Source organism: Gopherus flavomarginatus, chromosome 1 (genome assembly GCF_025201925.1).
Source record: "Gopherus flavomarginatus isolate rGopFla2 chromosome 1, rGopFla2.mat.asm, whole genome shotgun sequence".
Lineage (NCBI taxonomy): Eukaryota > Metazoa > Chordata > Testudines > Testudinidae > Gopherus > Gopherus flavomarginatus.
In genome coordinates, this window is record NC_066617.1 from 246,864,250 (window position 1) to 246,890,357 (window position 26,108).

The 26,108-nt window shown below is 40.7% G+C and overlaps 1 protein-coding gene across 1 annotated transcript in view; it reads left to right on the top strand.

The window, feature by feature from the left end:
* OCA2 (OCA2 melanosomal transmembrane protein) overlaps nt 1-26,108 on the top strand; it is a 301,354-nt gene that overhangs the window by 171,646 nt on the left and 103,600 nt on the right. The window contains exon 18 of the mRNA XM_050932081.1: nt 24,318-24,445. Within this exon, the coding sequence (XP_050788038.1) occupies nt 24,318-24,445 (128 nt within the window). The remainder of the gene's footprint in view (nt 1-24,317; nt 24,446-26,108) is intronic.

Genomic DNA, 26,108 nt, shown 5'->3' on the forward strand with positions numbered 1-26,108 from the left:
TAGTGGTTTGTTGGCAGGAGATGCTCTCCCAATGATGAAGTGACCCCCACCCATCTCTCCCATTGGGGGTGGTTTTATTTTGTTGCCTAGAGAGCTCTCTTCCTGGCACAAAGAGCGGCTATGCTGCGTATGTTACAACGGTGCAGTTGTAGCAGCCCAGCTGTGCCATTGTAAGGTGAGGAGTGTAGACATAGACTAAGGCAATGAAGGCTGTGGGAGAGTGAATTCTGAAGTTGTGAGGCCTTCACAAAGAACACTTGCTCAGAAGCCCTTTCTCACGTATACCTGTGGAGCTTTAGCTCAAGCACCTCTGCTGACTTCACCTGTGGAAGTATGGCACACAGAGAGAAGTACAGTCAACATTTTAAACTTCACTTGGAAACCAACAGGCAGGTGGTGTGGCATATACTCCTGTCCAGATACTTTTACAAAGCCGTAGTTAAGGTATAGCCCCATGCAGAGTACCTGACAGTAATCTTAGTGAGGCAGAAAACAGGCACTCAGGGTGGGCAGCTGAATGAAGAGAACATGAAGTGAAGTCAGACTAACCTCTTAAAAAGAACCTTTCTCTATTCCCACAAGCTAGGGAGTCTTTCCAAATTGGAGGCAAGGGTTTGGCAGTTTCCACTTTGCTTCTCTGTTCCACTCTCTGCTGGCAACTCTCAGATACTCGAACCACCTCTTCTCCAGAGCCTCTTAGGGTCAGTCAGGGACAGAGGCAGGCAAAGGGACAGCCTTTACAGCTCAGAGCCTCTCTTTGATTTTTCAGCACCTGTGCTGCAGAGTGAGTGGTCTCAGCACTCCTGTGGAGCTGGAACTGTTGTGCTTCCCCAAAGGGACTCAGGATACAGCATCATACCCCACTGAGAGGTCACATAAGCTGGGGGAGGAGGTAATTCTGAGTTTGAGGAGATATACTAGTGCTAGATCCCCACCCAAACGGGCAGGACTTCCCCAGATCCTGCAGCAGGAAGGGGGCCTCAAACCATCCCAATAGGCAGCCCCCATCCCTCAACTGGCTCACATGAGGAGAGATAGGGAGGTGGTGTCCAACCCCTGTAGATGGGCATGGGACCCACTAGACTCTGGCACACACACATAGAAGGCAGTGAGAGGAGCTCAGAAACCGGAGGGGAAACGCCCCCGTACCCTACATCACATGGAGGGAGGGAGGGCTGCTCAGATCCCCCTAAAGGGGCAAGGGCTCCCCAGATATGGGCACATGGGAGGGAAGAATGTGGGTTTCACTGATATCTCGGCCTCTTTTCTCCCTCACTCCCCGACACTCACTCCCACGTCCACCATCCCAGTGTCCCACCTCTCCAGTCCTCCTAGCTCCCACAGCTTCCTCACTTGAGTTCCTAACCTCTCTCCCCTCTCATATCACCCATCCTGTTTTATCTTCCCCCATAACCTTCTCTTTTTACTTCAGCCCCCAACCCTTCTCCTCCTCTTTCCCCACTCTTCTGCCCCTTAATGCCCCTTCCAGGAAGCATTCACATGTCTAATTTTTTTCTGCAAAATATTTTGATTACATTCCCATCAAAATATAATTCTTCCATTGACTTAGCTACTGCCTCTTGAGGAGGTGTGTTACCTGCAGTGATGGGAGAAACCCTCTCATCAGTAATGTCTACATTGAAGCACTGCTACAGCACTGTAGATATGCCTCTGTAGCAGTTTTAGTATAGACATACCCTCAGTTCAAAATGTCTTTTGTGTTAGGTGAGGGCTTGTAATTAACTTATATTTAGGCCATATCTACACGACAAAATTATGTTGCCTTACGTCAGCATACAGCCACCGTAGTTATTAAATCACTTGTGTGTGTGCACGCTTGGCTCCTTGTGTTGGCAGTGCATGTCCTCCCCAGGACCATATGTATTGATTGAATTGTCGGTGTGGGGCATTGTGGGGTGGCTCCTGAAAGCCAGTAACAGCTGATGAAAGTAATGCATTGTCTACACTGACACTGCATTGACCTGCCAGTAGGGGAGATGATGTTACTAAATGTGTGTAGAGTGTCACTTATATTGCCAGGAGTCAATTTAAGTGAGGGTACTTCTACAGCTAGGTCGACAGAAGGTAGTTTATGTCAGCCTAGCTGTGTAGTGTGCACCAGGCCTTAGTTATGTTAATTGAAGGGTAAATGTGATACTCTGTACCTTGGGGAAACACGCAGGACCCCCATGTTCATCCTTGTAAAATGATTGTGTGCTATACAATGTAAAGTTTGTCATTTTGGGTGTCTTCGGAAGGCTCACGATGCACTGAACATTGTCGTTATAGTGATGTTATAATAATTGTTATTACAGTAATGTTATAGGTTATAATTTCAAGTGTATAGTTATGAGGCTGAAAATGTATCCTAATGGCTTAAAATAAGTCCAGGCAAAAACTCTTCAAGAGCAGAGAGGCAGTTCACACTTCATCAGGGTATACATGGGACAAACCCAGCCCAGCCTCATGGGAACAAATGACGCTGGCCTGGGCAGCAACAAAAGGGTCTGTTGTACTCTCAGGTGAGTCACCCCCTTCCTTTGGTCAGTTTGGGACTGCGATGAGGTAATGCTCATCTGAATCTGAAGATGGAGGCAAAGCCAAGAGGGAAAACAGAACATGATAAAAGGGAGAGACTTTTGCCATGCTCTTTCTATCTCTTCCACCTCCATCTACAGACACCACCACCAAGCGACTGAAGTGCTGATCAAAGGGGAGAGCTTGGCTGAAGAGCAGCTCGCCAACCTGTGGTATGGAGCATCTAAGTTTGTAAGGGCACTAAAAATGTTAAGATCAGCATAGAATGCATTTTGCTTTTATTTCATTTGACCAAATCTGACTTGTGCTTTGACTTATAATCACTTAAAATTTATCTTTGTAGTTAAAGAATCTATTTGTTTGTTCTACCTGAAGCAGTGTGTTTAGTTTGAAACATGTCAGAGACTCTCCTTGGGACAACAAGCTTGGTTCATATCAATTTCTTTGTTAAATTGATGAATTCGTATAAGCTTGCAGCATCCAGTGGGCATAACTGGACACTGCAAGACGGAGGTTCCTAGGATTGTGTCTGGGACCGGAGATATTGGCTAATGTCATTTGGTTGCACAATCCTAGGAGCAGCTTGCATGCTAGAGGCTGTGCGTGAACAGCCCAGGGGTGGAGGTTCTCACAGCAGACTAGGGTAAGACTGGCTCCCAGAGTCAAGGATTGGAGTGATCTAGCAGATCACCGATCCAGATAACACCAGAGGGGAAAATCAGGGTAAGTTCACAGCTAACAATCTCAATGAGGTCTGTCATTCATTCGTTCATTAGTACCTCTCTGTTTAACAGAACAAGGCAGCAGAAAATAAAACATTTTGTGGGGGGTGGGGCCAAGTAACTCTGACTTCAAATGACCCCAAATTTGGATCACTAACACTACCCATGTTCCCATGCGGTGCACCAAATTTCAAAGTGATCTGAGTAACTATTTGGGTTTTGGAACACTCACAGGTGCTAAGCTTTAAAGCATATAAGATGGCAGGAATGGAAACCCTGTAGCTATTGTTTTGTATTGGTGCATGGACACTATAAAAATGTACATTTTTGTAAATACCGCTTTCGGTCCTGTGAGGATTTAGTGGTGCCTTGCACTCCCTTTGTTAAAACTGAGACTGTTTTTTTTCAGGGCTTACATCTTCACAGTCCCTGTCTCAAGTGACTCTTCTGAGGCACACCAAATGTCCAAGGAATCCAAGTGACCATGTTGATTTTAGAGGACTTAGAAATATCGACCTTTAAACAGAAGTAATGACACAAGCTTAAGTACAATGGTGCTGCTGTGCCACTGTAATTAGTGTTAATGGGGGCCGCAAGCTCACACCGTGAGGGCTTATTGATAACTCCAGAACTTAATTTTAACTATCAGTTACATATTATTGTTACTGAACTTTCGCTGGTGTGATTCTCCATGGATTTTCAGTTCTCCAGTGTACGGAAATAATTTTCTTAAAATACAGCATATCATATACTCGAATGCTTCTGTTAAAGTTGTGCAACATTTTTCCTCATAAAAAGGAAAGTGGATCTTAGATGGGTGTTTAATTTTCCTGCAGAATAATATGTTATACAAAAGTTAGAGTGTTAGCAGTCTAATAACTTTTAACTGCATTTGGTAGAGTGAATCAGATTATAGAATTCTTTATCAAACTCCAGCATTGATATAATTTTTCCATTATGAATTATCACTAAGATAATTTGCAAAGGCTGATGTTTTAATCTAAACAATAAAATCAACATATTTAACAGCCTTATTAAAAGCTAGCTGCCTTCCTGTTCAGTTTTCTTGTATCCCTTCATTAATTTACTTAGTTCTATTTATATGCAAATACATATGTTAATGCAGTGTTAAGGCTGAGGCTTTAAACAAACAGAAATAGATAATTGAGAGTGAAGGTTCCCACAATTTTTCCTCTTCTGTATTTGATTTTTTAAAGTAATTTTTGTTTTATTCTGTTGGTTAAGTCCTCCAGGGAAGATACTCATTTCATTATAGGTGTGTACAGTGCCTAGCACAAGGATTTTTGACTGTGGCTCATATGTGCTAGCATCATACGTCAGTTATTATTTATTGATATGATTACACTTTATATGTAACAGTTTCACGTATGTAGCATTCTGTACTATTTGATGTATGATCTGGTAATGAGATGATGTTGTTTTTAAAATGTATTTTTTTCCTGACTCTTGCATGGTAAAAATCCCAACTTTGATGTAGCATTTACAGATTTTTGCACAGAATTTTCTTTTTTTTTTCTTCTTTATATGCCTTTCAACCTGTCCACAATTTGCTCCTCTGTATTACTCTAAAGCAGTGGTTCCCAAACTTGTTCCGCCACTTGTGCAGGGAAAACCCTTGCGGACTGGGACGGTTTGTTTACCTGCCACGTCTGCAGGTTTGGCCAATCGGGACTCCCAGTGGTCATGGTTCACTGCTCCAAGCCAATGGGAGCTGTTTTGGAAGTGGTGCGGATTGAGGGACGTACTGGCCGCCACTTCCAGCAGCTCCCATTGGCCTAGAGCAGTGAACTGCGGCCACTGGGAGCTGCGATCAGCCTAACCTGTGGACGTGGCAGGTAAACAAACCGGCTTGGCCAGTCAGGGACTTTCCCTGAACAAGCAGCGGAACAAGTTTGGGAGCCACTGCTCTAAAGTGAAGCTCCCATAACTTGGCTATGTTCTATTCATAGGCCACACAGTTTCTCTGCAGAACTTCCTTTCCAACTCCCTCCCCAGTAGAATGGTTTTTGAATCCAGTTATACATTTAGCCTCCACACCATGCCCTGGGAAAAAGTTCCTCAGGTTGACTATGTGTTGACTACTTCCTTTTGTTTATTTTAAACCTGCTGCCTATTAATTTCATTGGGTGACCCCTGGTTCATGTGTTATGTGAAAGGGAATAAGGGAGTGTTATTTATCCTTTCTCCAAACCATTCATGAATTTATAGATATCTATCAGATCCTCCCTAGTCATTTCTCTTCCTAGCTGAACAGTCTGTCTTTTTAATCTCTCCTCATATGGAAGCTATTCCATACCCCTAATAATTTTTGTTGCCCTTCTCTGTACCTTTTCCCTTTCTAGTGTTTCTTTTTGGAGAGGGAGCAGGCTGCAAGCAATCTAGGCTTTCTTTCAACTTGTAGACAGGGAATAAACCAGACTTGCCTGGGCTATGGATAAAGGGGTTAAGCGTACGTAAAGGAATGTGTGTTAGAGAAGTCGGTATAAAATAACAAAGTGCTGTGTACCTTATGGGCAGAATAAATCCTGCTTTGTTTTGAAGTAGCTGTTTCCATATAACTGCAAACACATGCTTTCATAGGCTCCGAGAGGATGGCTCCTGCAGGTGCCAGGCCCATTGTGCTAGCTAAATAACACAGCTGGCAACTGTGAGTATAAACTGGAGACCCAGTTGGATATGGGTGGATCATGAGATCCCACCCCAAGGCAAAATGGAGGCATAGGCCTGCCACATAATAGGGATGCACTTTGGGGACTGCAAGAGGGTCTCAGCAGGAGTAGCCTACTCAGGGGCTGTGACAAGTTGTTCCAGTGGTTAATTACTCTCACTGTAAAAAATGTGCACACTATTTCTTGTCTGAATTTATCTGGTTACAACTTCCAGCCATTGAACCTTGTTATACTTTGCTAGATTGAAGGGCCTTCTAGTATCAAATTTTGGTTCCCCACATTCTCGCTTATAGATAGTGATCAAGTTACCTTTTAACTGTCTCTAAAAATTATAAGATTGAATTGGTGAACTCTGTGCTTACAGTCAGGTTCCTCCTTGAGAATTAATTCTCATTTGTATTTTAGATTCACTGCAGTTCAAACCTTTGGCTGTGCCATACATAGCACTGTTCTTGACTTCCAGTAATTCTGTAAAATTTTGTCCTTGAAACCTGTGTTGAGTGCTGCTCGGCTGCACCCTAACATTGGCCCTTTGAGTGCTCCTCTCATGATCAATGGGATCTTATATTGTTATAACATTTAAATCCTGTGACCTGAGCACAGTAAAAAGAATGCATTCATTGTTTTCATTTCATTTAATCTGACTTCTGCTTTATTCAGTAAACTAGATTTTACAGGCTTCCTCTTTATTTTATTGCCAATGCATTACGTTTAGAAATGTGTTGAACTACTGTGATTACAAAAGCCTTTGTTGTGTTGTCCTTTCTTTGGAAACCACATCTTATATTTACTGACTCATTTACATAATGCTCAGGAAGTTTTGAAGAAATTGACAAGAGAAATTAAAGACTATAGTTCAAAAGGGCACCAATAGAATAAAAACCAAATGACGTCCACAGAGTGTGTTATGCAAATCAGACTGGAAGATTTGTCTTTATACAAAAATGAGTGACACCTCAAATTCCGCTCGGTGAGTTTTGCCCATGTAATTTCTCTTGATTTTCAGCCTGCTGTTGTTTAAACAGACATGCAGATTGCCAGCTTTTACAGTAGTTTCTATGATTGAGCTAGTAATTCTAACAGACTAGTGGTTGAGTAGCCAAGTATAGCGCTTGCTTGGAAAATTGCCTTGTGATGAAGAAAGCTCTGTGTTGCTCTGGAGTCTCACATAAACTTGATTAGACGTTACAGTTGTTACTTTGTACAGTTGTACAGAAGTTTCATTCAAAACTAAAAATTTGAATGTAACCCACTTCCTTCCCTGACGGACCAAGGGACGCACTCCACCCATGTACTTATCTGCTACACCGATACTGACTTGGATTCCTTATTCATCCATGGGTGGCGTACCCGAGCCCACTTATCCACTGTCACTTTAAATACCCTTGCACCCCAATCTAGGTCTATGCCAGTTATGCAATATGTATTTATCTTTTCATCCTTGCAAATGATATCTGTAACCCCCCATAACACAAGCCTGACCCCAGATGTACAGTACTTTCCCTCTCAAACTTGTGTATCTTTCATTTCAAACATTCACTTTAATAACATTTTTAAATCTGCACTGCACCATTGTTCTGCTTAGAAACACTGAGCCTGATTCTCCAATCACTGCACCCTGTGAAACCTAAGCAACTTCCACCCCCTACTTATGGGTTTTGTTTATCATGTTTCAAAAAGTGGATCTCAGAGTTCACTAGTTCATAGCAGAAGTGGTTCTTCCTCAGTATAGTTGAGGCAAATAAGCAGGGAGCAATGTGTACAGAAGCTTGCACAGATGCTGACTGTGCTGCACCTAATTCAGATGACTTAAATCTACAGGTCCAGGACTAGACAAACCCACCTATCAGTGACAAATAGGAAGCTTTTCATAACCAGTTGAGTTCTACACAATTTAAACTTCATGAAAAAGTCAAGTCCTTATGCAAAAATAATATTCCAAATGTGAAATGAATGTAAACTGGGGGGTGTCTTTCTGAGAGTGTAGAGAACCTGAAAAAAATGAGGTGTCTATGGGTTATTGCCCCAGTCTTATTACCAGGACACAGCCTGAGCAACTGACCTGTGTATTAGGGAGTTCCTCTGAGGTGGGTGTGAACAGATTTTTCCCTACAGGCCACCCCACTGAGGCAGGGCTGTGTAGGGACCTCCAGAGCTGCCAGGGAGAAAAGAGGAGGATTTATGCCGGACAGAGGTGCAAACAGCCTCCATTCATCTTGAAAGGAGTGTCAACTCTGAATAATCTTTGTTTTTCTTAGTTTTACACCTCAGATTGCTGTTCTAGGATTCTGGGAGGCTATAGCCACCACACAGCACTACTAGTAAATAGGGTAAATCTTCTGATACTGCCATAGTGCATGGTTGCATAGGCCTATCATCTTTCATGTGAACTAAATTAATGTAAACAGAAAAGTGTAAAACTAGATTGATGCTAGGTAAAAAAAGAATGCGGGGTGGTGGTGGAGGGAATGTTTTGACATTTCAGTTTAGAAATTAAATGTTATCTCAGATGAGTTTTAGGGATACTTAGGGTGAAAGGTCAATAATTTAAAAGTTTGCTGCTGTCTTGGGTCTCCTTCTTCCAAAATGTTTGGAAGCACATTTTAAATAAATAATTTAGGGTAGCACATGTTAGCTTAGGAATCTAGAATATCAGCTGTACTGGGAAGGCATCTAGAATATTAAACAAAAAAAGATGGTGTATCACACATTTTAAGGGAGGCTAAGGCTTTGTGCCAAAATAAAAATTCTGAAGGTTAATTCAGTATTCATAGCCTATTTCAATGTGCCTTTTGTGTAAAAAGTGATTTATTCTCTTTAATCATTTGCAGAATTTAGCGTTTTCTTCCAAAATACCTAGGGGTGAAATATTAATAATTTCTAATACAAATAAGCTTATAGGTATTGACTGCAAAGTAACTATTCACAGTGATATTTGAATCTCACTCGCATTTAAGTTCTTAACAGCTAATATTTCTTCTTCCATCATTTTACTTCTAAAGCATTCCCATATGGTTTAGTAAATTAGAGGGTAGGAGAGAAACTCCAGGAATCAACCTTCTTTCACAAAGCTTTAAATAAAAGGTTGAACAAACTAATTGCATGAAAAATACTTCATATGTGTTAATGCTTCTGATTTTTTGGCCCTAATTCATTTGTGTGAGGGAGACTTTCACTATAAATTGCATAGCTGATACTATTTATGAGGGTGATGGTGAATTAGAAGAACTTTAAGTTTACTAGGCTCTGCCTGTCTGGATTTAGGCTCTTATCCAAGGCCCACTGAAATCAGTGCAAGTCTTTATGTTGACTTCACTGGCCTTTGGATCTGATCCTTAGTCTATTGCATACACAGTGTACCAATGAAATGAGGACTATTGAAAGCTGTAGAGTTCTCCATTTGTTTATGATAGTGTGCACAGGATTATCTCAATTACGTATCCATCAACAGTCATGAAGGAACACCTCTTGCCATTCCATTGTTTAACTCTATGTAATACCTTTTGGTTAGTTCTGAACTCTACTATGCCTCAACCAAAGGCCCCTCACTGTTCCCAGAACATTCTAGCCAGTTCCTTTCTGACCACAGTCCACTAAGCAGGTCTTCGCAGGAGTTGATTAATGCTGTTCCAGCTCTCATTGCCTGAAACCTCTCTTGCCAGACACTGGATATATCCTTTTCCCCGACTTCCAGTGAATACCAACTGAATTGGCTGGGAAGCTCCTGCCTTCAGTCAGCCCATTCCTCAGGAGCTGATGGTTGAATGTCTGTTCTCTTCCCTGGTCTGCCTGCAGCTGAGCTGTTTTGCTCCCCTTTAAATTCCTCTTCCAGCTTTGTGCAAGTCATGCAGATGTGATAGGATGGAAATGGTTGAGCCTAGAGCAGCTCCTTAACCCCCTGTGGTCCTGGGTGGGATTTCTATACCCTATCACACCATCCCAATCTCTCTTGTCTGTAGTAATTCCTCTTGTTAATTTTTCACAAGTGTTTCTTCTGCCAAAATTAAGCTGCCAGTTTCTACAAGTGAGGCTGTCTCCTTAACTCCTGGTCTGAAAATGACGGACAGCAGAGTGGCATATTGAGGCATTCTGACTTTTAAGGATTTCCTCCCATGAACTGCCTTCTATTATTTCATCTCTTACGGCACGTAGCATTGCTGAGTTAAGCTGGCTGGAAGCCACGTCTTGGATTCAAGAACAAAAAGGCACATGAGTGACTTGCACATTTTATTTTGCTGCTCTCTGATGTACATCATGTAGAGATTTGACTGCCATGTGGAATAAATACTAGCTTTCTGTTTTGATTTAAGTGTGTAGGTGTTAAAAAGATGGTGAACATAATGGTTTTTAAAGTATTTGGCTTATCCCATAATTGTTTTTAAGTATTTGTCCTTATTTGACTGTTTATTTTTATTTATATATATATATATATATATATATAAAGACACCATTCTGCATGGCACAAATAATTAGATAAAGTGAACTATCTTTTTGCAATAATGAGAGTTAGCATTTTGGAATGGAGCCAGATTCTTGCAGCCAATATTGGCTTGAACACAGAATGTCATGTCCAATCAATGCCTTCTTGACAAGTTAACTTTGCAACACTTCTACTTGGAATGTGTGAGAGAAAGGTGTCTGCTTTCAAGGACACTCCTGATATTCATCTCCTCTGAGGCAAATTTCCCAAAATAGGTGCCCAAATTATGCCTTCAAAATGTGCATTCATCCTTGAAAAACAGACATTGTCCAGACAGTTGCACAAAGCGCGACTTATAATTGCGTGTACAAATGCCCATATTTTCAGTACAACTTTTGTTTTGTGAAATATACCATTTCAATCTAAATATTCACACCCCCTTCATTTTATTTTTGACTTGCAAGGATGATGTAGGATATATATTTTAATTATCTTTTTAAAAATCTGGCTGCTTTTACTGAGGGAAGGCCATGTAAAATGATGCAGGCCTATATACTTCTGTACCACAGGAAGTCATGTAGCTGTTACATCTGTCCATACAAATCTCCTGTAGCTAGGGCAATGGTAGTGACCTGAGGCATTTGGACATCTCAGATGTCAATGTTTAATTGTGTTTTTCACAGAATTCTACCTTAAATATCATCACATCTTCTAGCACTTGGATTAAACAGGACTATCAACAAGAACAGTGAGGGTGGACTTTGTAATGCAATGGTGGGTGTGATTTCTCCACTCTGACCCCACAGTGACCAATTGCTATTGTTTTAGCAAAAGGTTACCTGAATAAAGCCCATCTGACCTTGGAATTTTAATCTGGTGTCACTCATACTGTGGATGTGCTGATCTGTGGCTGAAGAGCAGCTGGTCTTGTTGTGTGTCGTCTTCTCCTCATTCTATGCTATGGTCTTTGCTTTTTCATTTGATCTCTTCCCTCCACCATGGGTAGCGGTTTCTTTTCAGCTCAATCAGATTCTTTCCATTTACTCATGCTGGATGAAGGTACCACTGTCACATTGCGAACTGCCCTACACAATCACCATCACAATTCCATCCCTGAGGCAGTCTTAAAATATGCTACTGCAAGTGGCATAACAGCCTAGAAATCATTTATATATAGTGAGACCTGTTTTAGGAGGCCAACAAATTTCACTTACTTTAACAGAAGAGATCTAATAAAGATAGAACAAGATTGTGTTCAGGCAACATTAGAAAAAGTCTATTAAAGATTAAAATACTTAGATGGTGCCAACGTTTATTATTTCTGAAAACTTAATACATGTTCATACAATTTGTTTATTCAGGTACATATGGTAAAGTAACAGCACTAAAATTAAGATGTTTTAAAATACTTCAGTGCAGTACAATTTTATTTTACACTCAGAACTCTTAGAACCCCTTCTCCTGGACTCTTTTTTTCTTTCTGAGTGGAATTTTTCAGCATTTTAGTCAGCATCAATAATTTTGAAATAGCATAGAGAGTACATTTATAAAGTTGTGGATGATATCAAGCTTGGAGGGGTTGTAAGTGCTTTGGAGGGCAGGATTAGAATTCCAAATGATCTTGGTAAACTGGAGTAATGGTCTGAAATAAATAGGATTTAATTCAACAAGGACAAATGCAAAGTACTCTACTTAGGAAGGCATACTCAATTACACAAATACAAAATGGAAATGACTGCCTAGGAAGGAGTAATGCAGAAAATAATCTAGGGTTACAGTGGATCACAAACTAAATGAGTCAACAGTGCAGGAGCAGTGCCAGGATTTCTGGCGCCCTAGGCAGAATTCAGGGGGGCGGCATTTTGCGCATTCCCCACGGGGCGCATGGGGGCTTCCGGTTCTGCTGCTGTCGCACCGCCAAAGAAGGACCCTCCGCCAAAATGCCACAGGTGACAGCAGCAGTCATTGCCAAAACGTCAGCGGTAGCTCAATTGCCTGCCATTGTTTTCCACGGCATGTTGGCGGAGGTCCTTCTTCAGCGACGCGACGAGAGTGGAATCCGAAGCTCTCGCGCGCCCCATGGGGAGTGCACAAAATGCCACCCTCTGAATCCTGGAGCCCTAGGCGATTGCGTAGGGTCACCTAATGGAAGCACCGGCCCTGCAACAGTGTAACACTGCTGCAGAAAAAGCAGACATCATTCTGGAATGTATTAGCAGGAGTGTTGTAAGCAAGACATGGGAAGTAATTCTTCCATGCTTCTTAGCACTAATAAGGCCTCAACTGGAATACCATGTCCAGTTCTGTGCATCACACTGTGGGGAAGATGTGGACAAATTGGAAAAAATCCAGAGAAGAGTAACGAAAATGATTTAAGATCTAGAAAACCTATTATGGAAAAATTGAAAAACTGGGTTTGTTTAGTCGAGGTGAGAAGACTGAGTGGGGACATAAGTCTTCAGATATATAAAAGGTTGTTATAAAAAGAAGGGTGATAAATTGTTCTCCTTATTCACTGAAGACACGATAAAACATAATGGGTTTAAACTGCAGCAAGGGAGATTTAGGTTAGACATTAAGGGTAGTTAAGCATTGGACCAACCTACCTAAGTAGGTTGTGGAATCTCTGTCCTTGGAAGTTTTTAAGAGCAGATTAGAGAAACACCTGTCAGGGATAGTCTAGATAATACTTAGTCCTGTCATGAGTGCAGGAGACTGGACTAGACGACTTATCGAGGTTCCCTTCCAATTCCACATTTTAGTGATTCTATATCTGTAATTTCATAAATGGATCCAAATAGTTCCACATTTTGTGTGTATTTGAATGATCTCTCTCTCTCTCTCTCTCTCTCACTCACACACACACACACACACACACACACACACACACACACACACACACACACACACAACATTAGCAAATACTCAGTGTTGATGCGTACTCAGGTTGACTGTGTGGAGTGCATGTGTACTCAGGTTGCATGTTTTTGTAGAGGAAATATGAAGCTGTAATTAAAGTTTTGTACTATACTGTGAGGGCAGCTAATGTGTTGTGTGTTTTTCTTGTGTGTTGGAAGCCGATGGAAGTTCCTTGTGAAGATGTGGAGTCTATCAGCATCCATGGAGATGATGTGTGTGGGCATTAGTGAGTGGTTAAGAGATGTCCTATAACTTGGCATTCCCTTGCTTTTAGATATGACATCCCTAGCGATGTTTCATCCCTTGTAAACAAACTTTCATTTGGGGAAACATCCTGGGTTTTTGATAAAATGCATATAAGATGTATAGTTGTCCCCTCTTGCTGGGGTTGCTGGAGTGCTGTGGTACCCCAAACATTCTTAATATACTTAATAGCATGCAAGATGTACCATGACTTGAAGGAAAGTACTGAAGACATGTTGGTTGCTAGCCCTGAACATACCTGGTGGGTCCCAAAAACACACACATGCACATCTCTCTCTCTCTCTCTCTCTCTCTCTCTCTCTCTCACACACACACACACACACACACACACACACACACACACACACACACACACACGATAGGAGAAAAATCATTAATAATGGTGTTTAATTACAAACTGATTTTGTTAAATGTACACTCATCACTAGCTGACTGGGAGTTTTAACTGTATGGAAAATGCAAATTATAGCAGGCCAGCCATTTATCAGGAGAAAGGAACTGACAAAAACTGAGAGACGGGGAAAGAGTTTCCTTAAAGTGCTAATTTTTAATTAATTTCAATTCATAAACCAAGTAACAGATTTACTTACAAATTCCAGAAAATTCAATATTCACCCACAAATAATGTGCTGTAAATTTGGGAAAGATGCACCGTATTCATCTTGCAAAACAAAGAGGCTGAATATCTTCTTTAACTGTAAAATAGACTCCAGCCTTAATATAGAGGTACTATTTTACCTGTATAATACACACGTTATGTGCACAAATGGCTGTGTACATACATATTCCCACTGCCTATGGTGATGATACCAATATAACTAATTGGAGAACCATGTGATAAATAAAATTTACTACATGGGCCTGCAATGGCAAAGAATTCATCTACTCTGGGACTACTTCTAAAATTCCACACCTTGAGCCTTCAACAAACAATTACCTAAAAAGAAAAAGGCAACCTGACAGAGAAATGTTTCTTTGTTTCCCTCACATGGGGGAATTGCCATTCAAAATTACTCTGGCCCAAGTTCTAGAATGAGGCAAACTTCACCAATGATGGGTTTAAATGTCAATATCTTGTCGCTGCACAGTGCTAGCAATGGAAATCTGTATACAACTGGGTAGGGAAACTTCCAAGCTTGCCAATGGAACCCAGCATCTGTTTTGCACCTTGACATTAGGCTTTCAAATCATAACATTTTTCAGTAGAGAAAAATACTTTTGGTTACTTATAGAGATATTCATATTTCCCTCTGGGCTCTATACTGCTATGCTAATATTCAATGAGGCCTCAATCTGGCAAAGTACTTAAGCACATGCTTAATTTTAAGCATGTGAGTAGTCCCTTTGAAGGCAAGAACAGGGCTGCAACTCTTAGTACTAACATTTTTTTGAAGCTCAGTAAAATGTATCTCAAATATTTTCTGTAACATACCAAATGTAACATGTTCAGAATAAATGGTATTATTGTGTGGTATGGTTTTTATCACTACTTGTTTGGAATGATCTACTTAATTTACTAGTGACTTTGCCAGTGCAGTCATACCAAACTCATGCTAATATAACTTTGTATTCTCTGTGTGTACCTATATGGTATAAAAAAAGTTGTCTTCACTGCAAATGTGTCTGATGACTTGCACAAATGGAAACTGGATGTGCCTTTAAGATTTTCATGCAAAGGAAACTATTTCAGATTACAACAATTAACATGCATATATCATTTCTAAGGATTTTGGATTCTTAGAAGGATGCCGATTTTATCAACCTTTTCAATTTGGATGTAACCCAAATAATATCCCAGTTATTAAAAGTGACAGCTTTTTCTTAATTAGACATTTGCAAAGTCTGCAACTGCCATGGTTATCTTTCCTCTCTCCTTCCTCATATTCTAGACACTAAATCAAGTGCTTGTTTGTTTTCAAAATAGAAAGTCAGCTCTCTTTTGGACTGCAATAATATTCTGTTTGCAATGAGAGATTTCTGTTCTAAAGATTTTCTTTCTCGGTTGAGTTTAATGTGAAATAACCAAAGCACAAAACTATTCCTAGTATCAGAGGGGTAGCTATGTTAGTCTGGACCTGTAAAAGCAGCAAAGAGTCCTGTGGCACCTTATAGGCTAACAGACATTTTGGAGCATGAGCTTTTGTGGGTGAATACCCACTTTGTCAGATGCATGTAGTGGAAATATCCAGGGGCAGGTGTGTGTGTGTGTATATATATATATATATATATGCAGGCAAGCTAGAGATAATGAGGTAGTTCAGTCAGGGAGGATGAGGCCCCGTTCTAGCAGTTGAGGTGTGAAAACCAAGGGAGGAGAAACTGGTTTTGTAATTGGCAAGCCATTCACAGTCTTTGTTTAATCCTGAGCTGATGGTGTCAAATTTGCAGATGAACTGAAACGCAGCAGTTTCTCTTTGAAGTCTGGTCCTGAAGTTTTTTTGCTGCAGAATGGCTACCTTAAGGTCTGCTATAGTGTGGCCAGGGAGGTTGAAGTGTTCTCCTATAGGTTTTTGTATATTGCTATTCCTAATATCTGATTTGTGTCCGTTTATCCTTTTCCGTATCGACTGTCCAGTTTGGCCGATGTACATAGCAGAGGGGCATTTCTGGCATATGATGGCGTATATTACATTGGTGGATGTGCAGGTGAATGAACCGGTGATGGTGTGGCTGATCTGGTTAGGTCCTGTGATGGTGTCGCTGATGTAGATATGTGGGCAGAGTTGGCGTCGAGGTTGGTTGCATGGATTGGTTCCTGAGCTAGAGTTCCTATGGTGCGGTGTGCAGTTACTGGTGAGAATATGTTTCAGGTTGGCAGGTTGCCTGTGGGCGAGGACTGGCCTACCACCCAAGGCCTGTGAAAGTGTGGGATCATTGTCCAGGATGGGTTTTAGGTCCCTGATGATGCGTTGGAGAGGTTTTAGCTGGGGACTGTATGTGATGGCCAGTGGAGTCCTGTTGGTTTCTTTCTTGGGTTTGTCTTGCAGTAGGAGGCTTCTGGGTACACATCTGGCTCTGTTGATCTGTTTCCTTATTTCCTCATGTGGGTATTGTAGTTTTGAGAATGCTTGGTGGAGATTTTGTAGGTGTTGGTCTCTGTCTGAGGGGTTAGAGCAGATGCGGTTGTATCTCAGTGCCTGGCTGTAGACAATGGATCGTGTGATGTGCCCGAGATGGAAGCTGGAGGCATGAAGGTAGGCATAGCGGTCAGTAGGTTTTTGGTATAGGGTGGTGGTAATGTGACCATCACTTATTTGCACCGTGGTGTCTAGGAAGTGGACCTCCTGTGTAGATTGGTCCAGGCTGAGGCTGATGGGGAGGTGGAAGCTGTTGAAATCGTGGTAGAATTTTTCCAGAGACTCCTTCCCATGGGTCCAGATGATGAAGATGTCATCAATGTAGCGTAGGTAGAGAAGGGCGTGAGTGGACGAGAGCTGAGGAAGTGTTGTTCCAGGTCTGCCATAAAAATATTGGCATATTGTGGGGCCATGTGGGTGCCCATAGCTGTGCCACTGATCTGGAGATATATATTGTCATTAAATTTGAAATAGTTGTGTGTGAGGCTAAAGGCACAGAGCTCAGCAGCCAGTTGTGCTGTAGCATCATCAGGGATACTGTTCCTGACAGCTTGTATTCCATCTGTGTGTGGAATACACAATTACAGAACCAGTTTCTCCTCCCTTGGTTTTCACACCTCAACTGCTAGAACAGGGCCTCCTCCTCCCTGATTGAACTACCGCATTATCTCTAGCTTGCCTGTATATATATACCTGTCCCTGGATATTTCCACTACATGCATCTGACGAAGTGGGTGGGTATTCACCCACGAAAGCTCATGCTCCAAAATGTCTGTTAGTCTATAAGGTGCCACAGAACTCTTTGCTGCTTTTACAAAACTATTTCTGTTTTTCTTTTCCTGGGGCAGTGCAGAATATGTGCACACCCTTCCTGTATAGGAGGCATCACAGAATTTTTAGAGTGTATGGTACATTAAAGTTTCATGATAGTCCTATTTCTCTAAAATCAACAGAAATTGTAACTGTATCCCGTAGAAACCATAACTGTGCGGAACAGGAGTTTAAGATCAGTGCATCAAGCAAGAGACACACTGATTTTTCTCTCTCTCTTTCTGATCTATAATATATCTAAAACGCAAACCATGTAGGATGTAATAGAAATGGGATAAAATTTAATAGTGCAAAGTGCAAAGTCATACATTTAGGGCCTAACAAGAAGAATTTTTGCTGGAAGCTGGGGACTTATCATTTGGAAGTAACTGAGGAGGAGAAAGACTTAGGTGTATTGTTTGACCACAGGATGACTATGAGTGGCCAATGTGATGGAGCTGTGAAAAATGCTAATGCAGTCCTAGGATGCATCAGGTGAGGTATTTTCAGTAGAGACAGGTAAGTGTTAGTACCAGTATACAAGGCATTTTTGAGGCCTCATCTGGAATACTGTGTGCAGTTCTATTCTTCCATGTTCAAGAAAGATGTATTCAAACTGGAACAGGTGCAGAAAAAGGCTATGAGGATGATCAGAGGAATGGAAAACCTACCATATGAGAGGAGACTCAAAGAACTTGTCTTTGTTTAACCTAACCAAAAGAAGGCTGAGGAGAGATACGCTTGCACTCTATAAATACACCAGAGGGATAAATACCAGGAAGGCAGAGGAGTTATTTAAGTTAAACACTAATGTAGGCACAAAAACAAATGGATATAAACTCTCCATCAACAAGTTTAGGCTTGACATTAGAAAAAGATTTCTAACCATCACAGAAGTGAAGTTCGGGAACAGCCTTCCAAGGGGAGCAGTTGGGGGTGGGAACCTAACTAGTTTCAAAACTGAGCTTGATAAGTATATGAAGGGGATGGATGGATGGTATGATGGGACTGCTTACAATGGTGTGCGACCCACGGTCGACTGCTAGTGGCAAAAATCCCCAGTGGCCAGAGACAGGACACTAGATGGGAAGGGTTCTGAACTACTACAGAGAATTCTTTCCCAGGTATCTGCCTGGTGGGTATTGCCTACAGGCTTAGGATCTAACTGCTCCCCATATTTGATGATGAGAAGGAATTTCACTCTGGGTCAGATTGGCATTAACCCTGGTGTGTTTTTTTTCCTTCCCCTGCAGCTTGGGGCATGAGTCACTTGCAGGTTTAAACTAGTGTAAATTATGACTTCTGTAACTTGAAGTCTTTAAACCATGATTTGAGGACTTCAGTAACTCAGCCAGAGGTTAGGAATCTGTTACAGGAGTAGGGCTTGTCGTTCTGTGGCCTGCAATATGCAGAAGGTCAGACTAGAAGATCACAATGGTCATGATGCTCCCTTCTGACCTTAAAGTCCATGTAGGCAATGAAATACAGTAAATTAGGACACTCTGCTCTCATTCTTTTAGGTCTTAGCTGCTGTTTCTTGGAGGATTTTCCACTGTTCTTCTTCTCTTTCCTTTCCTTCTCTCTCTGTTCCTGTCTGCTACCTTTTCTTGCTTCTTCTTCTTGCACTTCGTTTTTAGCTTCTGTTGTTGTGAGTGGGCTTCTGTGGAAAGGTGGGTTTTGCATTGTAATAAGAAGACTAGATGTCACATGATGACTAAAGATCATTCTGATACTTGCCAGTAGGATGAACCTCAACCTGTTACCAAAAAGGCTGTGTACCTCCACTCTCTTGATAGTTTCCCCATGGACACAGATAGTTTCTGTGTCCCTGTAGGGTACAATGGGCTCTGAGAGTCTTGAAGAGAGAAGCCAGTCTCCACAGTACCCTGGTTCCTTAAAATAGTTCAAGATTAGGGAATGAACCCTAAACTGGAGCAAGGACAAGCGAGAAGCCAACTGAGTGCACAAAGCCCTGACTTGATACGTTCTCCATAGCTAGTCCATCCCCAGAGACTGTCTGCCACGCCTTGCACAGAGTGGAGTTTCTAGTTAACTTTGATAGACACAGACAGTCCTGGGGAGAGGAAGTTACACTAGTCCAGTCATAAAACAATAAACCCATGGAGTGATTAGATCTGTATCAGTGGGCGTGGTCCCCTGAGTAGCTGGATTTTGAAGAAGGCACCATTTCAGTCTGGTTTCCACGGACTAGGGCTGAGTCTAGTGATACTTGAAGGCCTCTTAAGGCAGATGATTTAAGACTATGGCCAAAGTCTTGATTAAACTCCTTGAAGTGTTTCCCTGTTCCTCACTTCTGTTTTGCCTGGGACACAGTACATGAAGACATAGATGGCACCTTCTGAGAAAGATATGGAAAGTTGTGTGTAATTATAGTGGGGGGGAGGCATGATAGTATAATAATTTATTTCCTAGTGTCTCTTATACTACATATGTTTAAAAAAGAGAGAGGTGATAAGATGGCTCCCTGTACAGCTGCACATGTGAGAACTTTTGAGGGCTAGGAGCTGCTACCCATCACTACTCTCTGGGATCTGCGAGAGAGGAATGAAGAAAGCCACACTGGAGGCTGTCTTGTAGTAAACGTGTGTGTAAACCTAATACAGTTTATAAAGACTGGAAGTAACTTGTAGAAAAACATTCTAAGGAAACATTGGCACCATATTAACAAATGAGTTACAATATACTTCTCTATGCAATTCAGTTACTTTACATAAACATTAGCAAATAATTATTCCCTCTGTATAGCACATTTAAGGTGATTTGACTTCATGACAGGCAGGAAGAAACAAAAAATGCCAAGATATTTACACAGATTTGCTCCAGAAATATTAAGAACTGTTAGTTCTTAAAAGTTCCAGATTTGCTAAACGTTACACTTGTGCAATATGGGTTTAAAAAGCTGCCATTTAGCACTTGGTTTGTATAGGTGTAAATGTTGAGGGTACAGTAGGGCAAAGGTGGTGGAGAATCAGGGCTTTGGGACCTAATTTTACCTTTAGTCTTGAATTCAAAATTTATATTGACTTTAATGGGAACTGAGGACAGAACATCAGCTCTCTGTTTGGTTTTGCTATGGTGCAGTGGTGGCTGAGACTAGACAGTTGAGAGAGAAATCAGTTAATTCATGTGAACTATTAATTCATCATAGTCATTATTTATACTGAAAGACACTAAAGCCAGATCTTTAGCTATGGTGAAGATCACACCAAGCAAGTCATGGTTAATTAATCATTTAATTTGCATTAATAGATTAAACTTTGTTTTTAGTTTGGAAGGCAGGAACGATATAATAGAGTTGTCAATGGCGATAGCCAAGGGATGCGATGGACAGAGATCAAGAGTTCACTCCTTCTGTGGATACTGCTAAAGCATCCCTGACCATGGACAACTTTTTTTCTTCCTGTGGCTTATAAATACTTCTAAAGAGCTTATCTTCTTGTCTTTGGAATTCCCAAGATTCTTTCTACTGTCAGGCATTTTCAAAGTGTTTTCCTGGGAGCATTTCCCTCTACATGTTTTTCACATCTCAACATTTCAAATTACTCCAGGTGAGTGCTGTGCTATTCTATGATCAGGAATACTTTTTAGGAGAACAATAGATAGATTTTCAGCTCATGCAATTATGCCAAAATTCCGCATTCATCTTGACAACAGCTGACATTATCTTTAGTCCACATCAATCCCACTTCCTTTGTGATGCCATAAAAGTGAACTGTGTAGAGGAGGGCACTACATCTGTATACAGCTTGACCCACCACCCCACATCTAGCTTTCCTCCGTAAGATGCTGAACTGCACCAATTCCCCTGCCTGGCAAATCTCTCCACTCATGGAGATGAGAGATGGATTTGGCCCTCATAAATCTAGATTCACTCTCAGCAGAGCTGAGAGGCTTTCATCCCCAGGAGAGAGTGCCCCCTTCCCTTAGGGATTCTGTCCTGGGAGGGCAGCTTCATTTTGCAGCTAGGGCTTTGTCAGAGACGCATTGCTGGAGGGACCCAACTAGCCTAGCTACATCCCCTTCTAAGCCAGCCCTGCTCTTTCTTTGTGCCATTTCTGCCCCCCTTTCTCCCTTAGCAGTATAAGCATTGCTTTTGGTCTGCTTGACCACTGCTGCTGGGCACTTATTCTCACCAGAGAGTGAATCAAACTCAGTACGTTGGCTTGCCAAATGGTGGTGTTTCCTTCCTTGGTGGTGAGTGGAGATAGCAATCAGTCATGACTTTTGGATCTGGAATCTGATTCAATTACAATGTCCTCAAAGTCTGGGGTCAGGATTTGTGGTCCAGGTTTAGGCCCACTGGAGAGTTCTGGAATGTGAGCTGTCTCAAAGTTTGTGGAGGTTTGGCTTCATGTTTCACTTTGTGTTCATCGCTAGTTATAGGAAAGTATTTGTGTTGATTTGTGAAAACAATGAGATTTCCTAATCCCTCATCCTCCTCTTTGCAGGCACATGCAACCTTGATAGATCAGGTTTGCCTCATGCTAAAGGGGAAATTCTTGTGAGAGTGGTTTTAGTAGTGTAGAGACATCAGAAGCCAGATTATGGAGGCTCAAGTTTAGAGCTTGAGGAGAAGGAATCTATGAAAGGGAATGCTGTGACTTTTGGAGGGAGGAGAGAGAGCAATAGTTAGAAAAGCAGGTGGTAGTGAGGGAACTTTATTTTCCAAGGCTTTTCCAATAGTGTCTTCATAGGTAGAAAATGGATCTGGGAGGGAAGCGCTAGCAGTTAAAGTCAAGGGGGAAAGTGTTTATATAATAGAACATAACATAACACATACATGACTATTTTACAAATCCATTAAAATGAAATGAAAATTCCTAATCAGGATCCAATATTATGTGGCTTTATAAAGGTCTTTCTTGACTTTCTAATGAGTGCTACATAACTAAAAGAAATTTTCCCTATAATTTTATGCATGCAATATTTTCAACAATTGTGCTGTGCTCCAGGAATCACAATTAATCTAAAATTTCCTTGCAAGCATGCAATATGTTATTTAAAGTTCCAAAAGTACATATGTATTGGAAGAATAAAAATTGCATCTCCTGTGTAAGGGAATCTTTGTGTAGAACTACTGTGGATCTCTTTCTTTAGGAATTAAAGGGCATCAGTCAACATTCGCTCACTTCATTAATGGTCTGTATACATTGATCTGTATGTTTCTACTTTTATTTTTAATCAAATTTAGATGGAATGCCACTGAGTGTTAATTTTAAACCTTTGGATTTTCTTAAAAACTAGGTTTTGTTTGCCAGATGCTGGGAATGGGCATCACATGATGGATTACTTGATGATTACCTATTCTGTTCATTCCTTCTAAAACACCTGGCGATGGCCACTGTTGGAAGACAGGATACTGGGCTAGACGGACCGTTGGTCTGACCCAGTATGGCCGTCCTTATGTTCTATGTTCCTTGGGGACAAGGGAAGCAGAAGCACATATGTCCCAGATGAATGGCCCCAGATCTTAAGTGCGTGGAATCAGTCTGCTGTATTTGGCTATTTCACAGAATGAGCTAGAAGTGGCCTCTTAGAAGGCCATTTTATGTATCTACCTGCCCTGTGGCAGGATCTTAGTATCTCTAAATCATCTTCATTATTAGTTTTGACTTTAAGATTTCTACCAGGAAGGATTTTTTTTCCAGTGGCATAATGTTCCAACTATAGCACTTTGATAGAGATATAGGAAATAGTCACAACAAAAAGAGAAATAACTTGAAATGGTGAGGAGCTTTGTGCATATCATTAACAATTAAAAAATGTTGTATATCCATAGTTTTTCATCCAAATATTGGCCCCTTATCCAGTCGAGTTTCCTTCTGAGCAAAAATGGGCACATGCCTAGTGAAAATTCTCTTTGAAATTTGAAGTTTGTTAGTTTGAAATTTGGCATAGTCGCTTGGCAAAAATTGCCATTTCATGCACAGACAGTTCCAGAATACATTCAAATAATATTGACAATAACCCAAGAGCATGAGTCAGGAAATGCTGTGATTGTTTTCCCTGGTTGAATATTGAGCTTTGAGATTTTAGATGTCTGTGGATGAAAAGAAGTGTATAAGTGTATTAATGTACGCTGTGTTATTTTAGTCAGGACAGTCCCAATATATTAGACATACAAGGTGAGGTAATCTCTTTTACTGGACTAACTTCTGTTGGTGAGAAAGCTTGAAAGTTTTTCTCTCTCACAAACAGAAGTTGGTCCAGTAAAAGAGATTACCTCACCCACTTTGTCTGTCTAACTGTATTAATAATATTTACATACAGTATATATGTAAATGTCAGTACATGCATACTCTATGTATACATAGTATATCACTGTTTTTAAGAGAGAACCCTCATATCCTGGAATAGCCTTCCTTTCCTCAGTTTAACCTGTAGCCAAAATATCCTGGAGGTCCTATATAGCAGCCACCAGTGTACTGCCTGAGGAGGACTGGACAGAGAATGCCTTTCAGTGCCTACCCTAATCAGATGGAATTTTATTTGTGAAGCAAACCCAGTGGATTTTTTCAGCAGCACAAGATGCTTCTTCTTGCTAAAACCTCAACATACTTGTTGATTCCTCAGCACTTCCAGAAAATGCTGGCCCCAACAGCATAAGGTTGTTAATCAAACGTGGATCTCCTGCTACATTTGTACAAGGTTTCTATTTCTACATAAAACTAGAACATATTCTTGTAAAAGAGATTTGTGAAATTTCCTTGCTACACAGTCAGCACAAAAAAATAGGTCAGAAAATGTTTACATGAAAGTGTTACTGTATATTTTATGTCCTTAGAAAAATAAATGTGCATCTTAGACAAATCTAGAACATGTAACAAACATTCCCTGTTCTCCTTTTTTAATGCAGGGTGGATTGCAATGTTGGGAGCTATTTGGCTACTGGTGTTAGCTGACATCCATGATTTTGAGATGATACTAAACAGAGTGGAATGGGCAACACTTCTTTTCTTTGCCGCACTGTTTGTTCTAATGGAGGTAAGAAGAATTAAGACAAAAATGCACTTAGTCCTCTTTATTTTTAATCAGTGCTTTCTATAATCTGGACAGTTAGAATTGCAAGAAGGACTTGAATAATGGGGGCAAGCATTATCCTGAATAGAGGACTCGCACAAGAAGGGGGTGAAAGCTCTGTAATATTTCTCCTAATAGTTCAGTTATAATAACAGAAAACAGAATTATGGAATGTGGAGAACTGCTCTGGAGTGAAGTCTCACTTTTCATTATATCCTGGATTTTGTCCCCTTCCATAATTTCCAATAAGGAGAGGTTTAGTTTCAAACTTGGCATGTGCGTTCCATGTGAGCAGACAATTATTTTTTAACCAAGTTTAAAGTTATTTAGACAAGCCTTAGAAAAAACAGGAGTTAGTCGTAGTTTGAAGTTATCTCACTTTTCCCCACATCCTGCCTACAAAATGGCTCGTCTAAGAAGTTTCAAATGAGATTTGTTTGAAAGCTGTTTGTGCGATCTAGCACACAAGACAAATTTCAAATACTGAAAATCATCGTTAAAACATTGAATGCAAGTGAGGCTTGAATAGTTTAATACGTTGTTTGTGCGTTCAATTTCTGAATGGCTGGTTGATTCAATCACATTTGAGTCCCATTTGGTTCACTACTTCAGAATGTTGATGTGAAATTTTTGTTTTGGGTTGGCACAAATGTTTGGAGAATGGGTGATCTTTGCATGAATACCCACATTCACATGCAAACAAGGGTATTTGTGCATGCACAAGAATACTCATTATTCACTAGTCATTATTCTGTTTTAAAAGTTTCAATCTTCCAATCATGTTGCACAAATAAGGCCAGGATCTGACTTAGGTGAACAGTCTCACACAGTGAATAGTCAAAAAGAGCAGTTTATAAACAACTCATAATTTGACATTTGTTTGCATAAGCAAATAACTATAAATAGCAAATAGATGTGTATATCTGAATTCATTTATGATCAATTCATCAACAGAAAAATGGGCTAAATTTGCAGCAGATTTTTCCCATGAATAAGTCATCTAGTTCTGTTTAATACACAAATAAGGAGTTCAGAACCTAGTAAACTCCTGAAAGATTATTGGAGGCTCTGATCATTGGAAAGGTTGCAATCAGCTTAATGGAGTTCAGCCCCCCACTCGTTCATCTATTGTGACCTAGTGCATCCATTCACATACACTCTCACACATGCAGTTTCTAATGCTATCCTGAAATGTATTAGGCAGGACTGGGAATCCCTACTGAAGTCACCATAGTTTTATGGTGCTAGCATTTTATGTTAAGTCACATTCTCTGATTTACTGTTTTAGCTTGAGTTTAGATGTTTTTATTTGAGTACAATGTTGCTATAATATAATGTAGTAAACCATGTTGAAAGCAGTTTTGCCATTTACTGAAAATTTGCCGTTCCTATTGATATAATTCCCTGAAATTTTTTTTTATAGTTTCTCTAGTCACTGGTGGGTTTTGGAAGAATGATTAACAAAACAACATTTCTTCAGGCTCTCTGGAGCTATACTGTCATTAATTCATGAAACAAACTGGGACCGATGAAATGCTCCTTGGAAAAGTGGCAACCACATTTTAACTCTTCCACTTACAAAAATTGGGGAGACAGCTCTGTTGCTGATAGCTAAATGCTGAGAAGT